Source organism: Cucurbita moschata, unplaced genomic scaffold (genome assembly GCF_002738365.1).
Source record: "Cucurbita moschata cultivar Rifu unplaced genomic scaffold, Cmos_1.0 Cmo_Scf00018, whole genome shotgun sequence".
Taxonomy (NCBI): domain Eukaryota; kingdom Viridiplantae; phylum Streptophyta; class Magnoliopsida; order Cucurbitales; family Cucurbitaceae; genus Cucurbita; species Cucurbita moschata.
Genome location: NW_019268534.1, coordinates 1,637,256 through 1,646,074, shown reverse-complemented (window position 1 = coordinate 1,646,074; position 8,819 = coordinate 1,637,256). Strand labels below are relative to the sequence as shown.

The 8,819-nt window shown below is 34.2% G+C and overlaps 2 protein-coding genes across 2 annotated transcripts; one reads left to right on the top strand and one right to left on the bottom strand.

Moving 5' to 3' along the window:
* Nucleotides 1–2,073: 2,073 nt before the first annotated feature.
* On the top strand, nucleotides 2,074–2,625 carry LOC111456367. Its single transcript, XM_023098201.1, has one exon. It carries the CDS (start codon nucleotides 2,163–2,165, stop codon nucleotides 2,538–2,540), a length of 378 nt encoding a protein of 125 aa, XP_022953969.1. The 5' UTR covers nucleotides 2,074–2,162; the 3' UTR covers nucleotides 2,541–2,625.
* A 930-nt stretch (nucleotides 2,626–3,555) lies between these two features.
* LOC111455798 (rho GTPase-activating protein 2) lies at nucleotides 3,556–6,382 on the bottom strand. Its single transcript, XM_023097412.1, has 4 exons — nucleotides 5,895–6,382; nucleotides 4,972–5,092; nucleotides 4,539–4,889; nucleotides 3,556–4,453 (listed from the first exon to the last, which is right to left on the bottom strand). The coding sequence occupies exons 1-4, from the start codon at nucleotides 6,218–6,220 to the stop codon at nucleotides 3,836–3,838; spliced, it is 1,416 nt and encodes a 471-aa protein (XP_022953180.1). The 5' UTR covers nucleotides 6,221–6,382; the 3' UTR covers nucleotides 3,556–3,835.
* Between the last annotated feature and the right edge of the window lie 2,437 nt (nucleotides 6,383–8,819).

Sequence of the window (8,819 nt, the reverse complement as noted above, 5' to 3'; positions counted from 1 at the left end):
AAATTGATTTTTTTTTTCACTTTTAATTTTAATTTTAATTTTTGTTTATTTCAACTCACCAAAATAGACATTAAAATTACGATAATTTTACTAATTAAAATATATATTTTTGATCAAGAGGTCAGAGATTCGAATCCAGCTATATCGATCTACACGTTATTGAACTTGGATCAACAAACGTTCTCTTCTCCACATCGGTTTGAGAAAAGAACGAAAGATTCCTTATAAGGGCGTGGAAGCCTCACATCAACATATGCGTTTTAAAATTATGAGACTAACAGCAATACGTAGCATGTCAAAACAGACAATATCTACTAGCAATGAGCTTGACTGTTATGATTTGAATTAAAGCTCGATTGAACTGATGGAGTTTAGTGTTCATATAGTTGTGTTCTCCGATCACTTATTTTCGTATTATTTCAACTTTTTTTAGATTAAAATTTCAATAATAATTTAGAAAATTATTTCACATTTTTTAAATAAATAAAAAAAAGAAAAAAAATGGTGGAATAATACTAATAATGTATTAACCGTTACAGAAAAAGAGAAATAATGTGTTTTAAAAAAGTAATGATTTTATATTAAAAGAAGTAATAATTAAAAAGGGTGGTGTTAGCAGTTAAAGTTAAAAGCGTTAGGGACGGACAGCTCATTTTCCAATTAAACGTAAAATAAATATATTTTTTAAAATATTTATTGAATAAATACTGACTAATTGCTTTTTGACTTTTGCTAAACTAGAGAACCACTTTTGTATCTTAAAAAACACTCTAATTTAGCTTTAATTTCAATTTCAATTTCATCCATGACTTTTAATTTAATTCTATTTATTGCGTCATCTTTTATTTTTTTCTTTTAAAATAATCTAACTATTAAAATATCGTGGATATTATAAATCAATAATATCTCTAAATTTTTTAAAATTTTTATTTTCGTAATTTATGGAAATAATTATTCGGATAAAAGAACATTATTGATGTCTGACGAACTCAATTACGCTCAAATTCATTAATTATTAATTTTTTTTATAAAAAAAAAATAGTCAGCATTTTTTTCATTTATATTTTTCTGGTGCTTTTTTCTAATTTTTTTCATGGAAAAAAAGGTAAATTTTAGGGCGGTCAAAAGCGTTGAAAAGAAAGAAAAAAAGAAAAAAGAAAAAAAAAAGTTATATTTTTGGAATTAGAAATTCAAATAAAGAATTGAAAAATGAATTCAACTTTTATCTGAAAAAAAAAATAAAGACTTTTCTTTTAATTTCATTATCAAATTACAAAATTACCCTTCTCAGATTGCGTGCAAGATTTCACTTTAATAAATCAACTTAACTTATCGTAATAAATAAGATGTTTATTTAATCTTCCAAATTTAATTAAGAATTAATTATGCTATTGAATTATAATTACGTTTTTTTTTTATATCAAATTATTTGTAAGAAATAAATTCAAACAAAAAGTCCAATATTTGCTAGCAGTGGTCTTGGGCGTTACAAATGATACTAGAGCCAGAAACCGAACGAGGTGTCAGCCTTCTCGTTGTTCCCTGAAGGAGGGTAGGCACAAGACGGGGTGTCAGTAAGGACGTTGGCCCCAAATGGGGTGGCTTGTGACGTCCCATATTTGTTGGGAAGAAGAACAAAACACCATTTATAAGAGTGTGGAAACTTTTTCCTAACAGGCGCGTTTTAAAGATTTGGGGAAACCCGAAATGAAAAGCCCAAAGAGGACAACATCTGCTAGCGGCACTCGTCCCGGAACCCAATAAAATAGAAATTAAAAAAATAATAATAATAAAAATGAAAAGGGTTGGGTATGTGTAGGAATTGGGTTGGACCTCTCTATTCCTTCTAGAGATACAAAATAAAATTCAAAATAAAATTCTTCAAAGACATCAATTCCTTCTAGAAGCCCATATTTGCATGTAGTTGTCAATTCCATTCACATATTTTTTAAAAAGCCCCAATATTTACACCAACTTTAGAAAATGACCCACAAAATTATTTATAATCCCAAAGGCAGCCCATGTTTTTTAACATTTTAGTCCTCGCCTTATAAAAGCCTCACCACACCACACCCTGCATTTCTTATTATTGCAAACTAAGCAAACTTTCTCTTTTCTTCTTCATTTCATTTTTTTTTTTTTTTTCACATTTGATCATCATTATGCTCTCAACTCCTTTCTTCTTCAACTTCCATCCTCACCAATATGGCACTCACATTGAGGATTTTTCATCTCAATTGCTCTTCGAGGCGACGGGCGACTCCGAGGCCGACTCCTTGGTCGGCCACGGAAGCTCGACCGTCTCGGTGGAGTTCAACGACGCTGAATCTTGCACGGATGAAACTCCTGCTATGCGTAACAAGGTCCAGACGTATGAAGACGATGACGATGACGATGACGAGAATGAGGAGGAGGTGGAAAGCAAGCCAATTGGATTCATGACAGAGTCAAGTGCTTCTATTGATTCAGCTGAGGAGTTCAAAATGTTGAATGAGGTGGAGAAAAACAGGTTGTTTTGGGAGACTTGTTTGGCTTCATAACAGAACAAATTTGGTTTTTTTTTTTTTTGTGTTCTTTAATGTTTGTTGTTGTTTGATGTTGAAAATGTACATGAAATTAAGAAATGGGTTCTTGCCTTGTTTTCTGGGTTCATTTAATGAACTCAGAAAAAAATGGTGACTTTTAAAGACAGAGTTCAAATCAAAATCTGCAACTTCCTTGGTCCTATGATTTTGTTCGGTTCGGTTGGTAGGTAGCTGTCATTGTTTTGAATCCATGATCTCAGATTTGTCTAAGCCGTAGCAGATATTAGTCTTTACGAATCGTGGCGATGTCTCCGTTCTAATGTGGTTAATCATCGTCTTGATTATGCTCATCTTACCAAATAACTAATTGGACTCGAGCTTGTAACCGCCTAAACCCACTGTTGGTAGATATGTCTACTTTGGCCTTGTGAAATCCCACATGCGTTGGGAAGGGAACGAAACATTCCTTATAATTCCTTACGAGAGTGTTGTGGAAACTTCTCCCTAATAGGCGTGTTTTAAAACCGTGAGGCTGATGAGACATGTAACGAGTCAAAGTAGACAATATCTGCTAGCAGTGGGCTTGGGCTATTATAATTAATATTAGAACCGAACAACGGGCAGTGTACCAGTGAAGACGTTGAGCCTCTAAGGGGAGGTGGACTGTGAGATCCCATGTCGGCTGGAGAAGGGAACGAAACGCATTCCTTCTAAAGGTACAGAAACCTTTTCGTAACAGACGTGTTTTAAAACCATGAGGTTGACAGTAATACGTAACAGGTAAAAGCGGACAATATCTGCTGACGGTGGGCTTGGGATGTTACAAATGGTATCAAGGACAGACATCGAACAGTGTGCTAGCGAGGACACTAAGCCCCAAGGGAGTGGTTGTGAGACCCTACATCAGTTGGAGAGGGGAACGAAGCGTTCCTTCTAAGGGTAAGGACCTCTCCGTAATAGATGCGCTTTAAAACCATGAGGCTAATAACAATACGTAATGAGCCAAAACGGACAATATCTTCCTTTTCATATCAAAGGAATAACACAGTCCAATCAACTAGAGAATCTTCAAGGTTAAGTTCGTTTCAATGACAAAAGAAACAAATTAAACGTGTTCAGCTCGAAGCTAAACTTTAGGAATCACAAAAACACACAAACAAGCAATCCTTTCGATTTTTTTTTTTCCGGTCAAAGCCTCTCGCTAAACATCGTGCTATGATACAAAAAAAAGCAAGCATCACTTTGAACTACTGCAAAGAAACCATATCTCGAAATACTATCATCGTCGTCGTCGTCATCGATGAGAGCTGTTACACCGAGTCGTTAGAAGCAACAACCATGGATGTCAACGAAGCGGGTTCCCTCATCTTGTCATCCATATGAATATCAATGAAGTTTTTACATGCTATGGAGACGAGTTCTTTGTGAATGCTTTGTCCCTCCTCTTCGTGCAAACTCGTCGTGGAATCTTCTCCATCACTTGTACTACTAAGGCACGAGTTTTCGTTTTTACTATCGGTGAACGAGATACTCAACTCGACGTTCAATCCCGAGCAGCTTCTTGGACTCAAATCTACGTCTAAATCGCCTTCTCGTCTTGCTGAAGATCTTCGAGTTTCGCTTTTGGTATCATCCAATTTCCTCAAGAAGCAGTCCTCAATCTCACTTAATGATCCCTCATCTTCATCTCCATCTTCATTGACATCATTCTCAATGTCGGAGTTCGGCCCTCCCGATTCGTCTCCGGTATCCATATCTTCCTGACTATTGAAATCTTCATCCATTTGCCGATCAGAAGAACGAGACGACATAGGCGAATATCCATCCGATGCAGCCTCTTCCCGCTCCCGTAACGTTTTCATAATCAGTGTTTTGAGTAAGTTCATCACTTGAACAGCATGCATTAGAGCCGTCAATGGATCAGACATCTATCCAACAAAAAACACAACATCATACAAGTGACAAATGAAAGTCGTATATTATGCTTCTATTACGCGCTGTCTCAGTTTATACCTGAGTCATGTTCGGAGCAAAAACCATAGCAATATTCCTTGCATTCATTTTGTTACAATCTTCTTCCTCAACAACATCAGCCATAAGATCCACAGCCCAACTCAACAACGCAGCCTCGGTTGGCTTTAACTTCTTAACGAGCTCGACCGACTCCTCTTCGGTGTTACATTGCAGAACTTCCTCAGGAGAGAGTCCATCGAGTACTCCAGACGGAAGCTCTCGAAACCAAGCTTTGATTAGGCCAGCCAAGCAGTGAACATCAATGTTTTGAGGTATAATCCCTCTATTCAACTTGTCCCTTACTTGCTCCTCTTGGCTGTTTTCGGGGTTTATCCGAAAAATCCCTTCAGCCTGCAGCAAACACATGAACATACAAATCATATACATAGCTAGCAATGCGCCATTAACGACACGACACACGACAATTCGATACCTTAAGGCCTCCTTGACGGTACAAGCGATCCTGCATTAGCAAGAGTATTCTTGGTACACTATTTCCTCTTGAATCAGTAGAACATTGCATTGATTCAGCAGAGACCCCAAACACACTGGCACTGCAAAGTTAAGATATGCTCATAATTCAGCTGAACATTAAGAACAGAGTAAACTAAATGATGTCGTGATGTCGGGATGTCGGGACCCCACTAATCACCAAAAGGCTCCTCCCTCACACCGCAAGAACAGCTCCAAGACAGAGCATTGTCATAGTCCGTGACATTATTCAATGTTCATTCTAAATCCCAGGAAGTTGTCTTAATTGAGTGGAAGAACATTGTTGTTAAAACGAATTCCATACGTAACAGACTCAAGTCCACCGCTAGCAGATATTGTCCTTTATGGACTTTCCCTTTCGGACTTACTTTAAGGTTTTTAAAACGCATCTCTGCTAGGGAAAGGTTTTCATGTAAAGGGTGTTTCTTTCTCCTCCCCAACCAATGCGAGAGTACCCAAACTATTTCATGCTATAATCCACCCATTCATCTCCAAAAAAAAAAAAAAGGCTAAAAACTTGGACGAAGAGACTCTAAAACTGAAAAGCCAAGAAAAAGGCTCAAATTAGCCAACATTTGAAGTGAATAAGCAAAGAGTTAAGTCTTTTTAGCAAATGAGCTCCCTTAACAAAGGCAAATATGGCAAGTTTCCAACCAAAATGCTCCAAGTTGAGCCCAAAAAATGACAACCCAACAAAACATTTGAACTAAAAAAGCTAAGATTCAGCTCCTTAGAAACAAATAAGCTCATTTCAAAGTAAAAATCTCAAGATTGAGGACATAAAACAAGAAACCCAACAAAGAAATGAACTCAAAATAGCTAAGTTTAGAACCAAACAACCAAAAAACAGAGGAAATTCCTCACCTGGCACTAGGAACAGAGCTGGGAATCTCAACCTCAAACTCGACAGGAAGCCCCAAAAAACCATTGAAGCGGTCGAAAGTGACATGGGCAATATGTCGAACATTTGTCGGCCATCCAATTTCCATCTGATGGACAGTGGAGATAAGCTCCTCCCGGCGATCAACACGGCAATAAACCATCGATTTCCTCAACGCCGTGAGCAAAACATCGACCAAAGAGATCTGATTTTGGTCATCACTGACGGAGGAGCCCTTGGCTCCTCCTTTGACCATTTTGGTGCCTCCGCCGCAGCCGCCGCCCCTAGTGACCATGACAATGCCGGTCATTCTCTTGGTCGTTCGCCGATTTGGGTGGGGGTTTTGAAAATGTGAGAGATGGGTTTGGTTGCTTGTTTTTATTGCATTGAAGGAAGCCCTCTTCCCGTGTCTTTGTGTCGCTACGGTTCTTCGAAGTTAAACAAATTTCAAAAAAAAGGTCTCAAACGGCCACTTCACATTTCAAAAAAACGCTTTTTTATGTGCTCTCTTCTATCTGCGCTCACCACCGTTATTATTTTATTATTTTTTTTACTCCTCTCTCAACGTTAAAAAATAAATTTAATAAAATATTAAAACTTCAATTTTATATTTAATAAATAATCTCTATTTTTTAATGGGTTTTTAAAATTAATTGATTTATGTATAAATATCCATGAATTTTTTAAATAAAATATTAATACGTCAATAATTTATTAGATACAAAATTAAAAATTTAATAACAGGACACAAAGGGAATTATTAATGAGAATTTAAGCGGATGTGTGTGGAGAATTTAATTTGCGAGCTTCATTAATTATAACAAATGGACTTTGAAGCTCAATAAAATTAGGTAAAATTAGGACCCAAATATTCCTTTTACATATATTAATGACATAATCATGATGTCATAAATTAATTATAACTCATTTATGCATTTTTTTTTAATTTAAAAAAATTGATTTTTTTGGGTGACTTCTGAGTTTTTTAGTTTATTTTTCACTAATTTTTTTTATTTCTTATAAGAATAACTTCTCTCTAGTAGATAGTTTTAAAATTGTGAGATTGACAGTCATACGTAATAGGCTAAAACAAACAATATCTATTAACGGTGGGTTTGGGCTATTTAAGGCGGTGTGCTAACGAGGACACCATACCACCAGACGCTGAGCCTCTAAGGGTGTGGATGTGAGATCTATTTCTTATAATAAAGGCGTGAAATCTCTCGATTATCAGAAATTTAAAAAACGAACCATTAAATGTTAGAAAATAAATTGGAATGGGCCTTGGGCACTTCAAATATAAAAATTGGATTTTTTACTGTTGAGGGACAAATGTGGACAAGCTTGATATTTCCAAGGTTGTAATTTGCTTTTTTGTGCCAATTTCAATTATTATTGTCCTTTTTTTTTCAACAATTTTATTGTCATTATATTATTTATCAAAAGTTTGTCTTTAATAATGTAATATAGTAATTGTCACATCAACAAACTGATAGATTAGAATTAATAAATTAAAGTATTTTTTTAATTTAATCACATGTTTTGTTTTATATTATAATTTATGAAAAATATAAAAATTATAGATTTTTTTTTTTTTTTTTTGCAATATTATTAATTAAAATTAACGGGTGAATTAGTAAATTCAAATAAATAGTAAAAAAAATGAAATTAAAAGGAAAATGAATATAAGCAGTAAAAAGTAATTAATATTATTTTTTTTTTAACTCATAAATATTTAAAAAAAGTTAAGAGAGATGAAAACGTTAGGGAGGTGGGGCCAGTGGGGTAGAAGGAGCGGAGGAGATTGAATCTAGAGGTGGGGCCCACAAATGGGTATCCTAAATCGAAAAGCAGGTGATTGAAATGGGCCCCACAAAATCAGATGAAAATGAAACTGTCAGATCTCCCTCCAAAATTCAAGGTTTGAATTTCAAATAATAATAATAATAATAATAATAATAACAGAGAGAGAGAGAGAGAGAGAGATTATTTTCTTTTTTTTCTAATATTTAATTTTAATTTTTAAAAACATTAATTTTGGTATTTTGTGTTTGGTCATTATATTCTTTTTTCTGTCTCATTCAAAACTCCAACCTGTTATTTGCGTTCTTATTAATAATGGCTACTCACATGATGCTGCAATTTTATTTATTTTTTATTTTTTTTATTTTTTTATTTAAAAAACACAAATTTGGATTTTCATCATTTATTTAATGATGGCGACACCTTTGATCTATTTTGTAGATCCTCAATTTTAGATGCCTTTAATTTTTTTTAACTTAATAATTCAAACAATTAATATTTATGTAATTTCAAGTATTAAACTTTATTTTTTAAAAATAATAAATTATTTTATTTTCATGATTCCAAAAGTGTTCTAATTATTATCAATTTAAGTATTAAAAATAAAACATAAAAAGAGAAAGAAAATAATAATAATAATTGGACCCTTTTAGGTTTGTAATTTATTAAGTTGAAGATTAAAGTCAGATCAATTAAATTCTCACTTATTCACCCATTAATTTTAACCTTAACCGCATAAAAGTTTAAAAAGATATTTGTTAACCTTGAACATAGGTTAAATTATTGATATTATCTTATAGCTCGAATACGGTATTTGTCACATCACAAACACCTTAGTCTAAAAAATATTTCAATTCGGTATAGCTGTGGATAGAAGAAAGTGGGACCCTAGTATAATGGTAACGATGTTCAAGTCCCCATGTTCATCCAAGTATTCTAAGATATTGCTACTCTAACAATATGTATGAAAGGTCGACAATAATGTTCATCCAAGTATTCTAAGAAATTGCTACTCTAACAATATGTATGAAAGGTCGACAATAATATTTGAATATAGACGTTTTTTAAACCCGGGGCAAAATAATAATATCAGCAGACAAACCCAA

Coding starts and splice junctions, on each gene's coding strand:
- LOC111455798 (XM_023097412.1), bottom strand. CDS start 6,220: ATGACCGGCATTGTCATGGTCACTAGGGGCGGCGGCTGCGGCGGAGGC. Junction 5,093..5,894: donor AGCTCTGTTCCTAGTGCCAG/GTGAGGAATTTC, acceptor TTAACTTTGCAG/TGCCAGTGTGTTTGGGGTCT. Junction 4,454..4,538: donor TTGCTCCGAACATGACTCAG/GTATAAACTGAG, acceptor TTTGTTGGATAG/ATGTCTGATCCATTGACGGC.
- LOC111456367 (XM_023098201.1), top strand. CDS start 2,163: ATGCTCTCAACTCCTTTCTTCTTCAACTTCCATCCTCACCAATATGGC.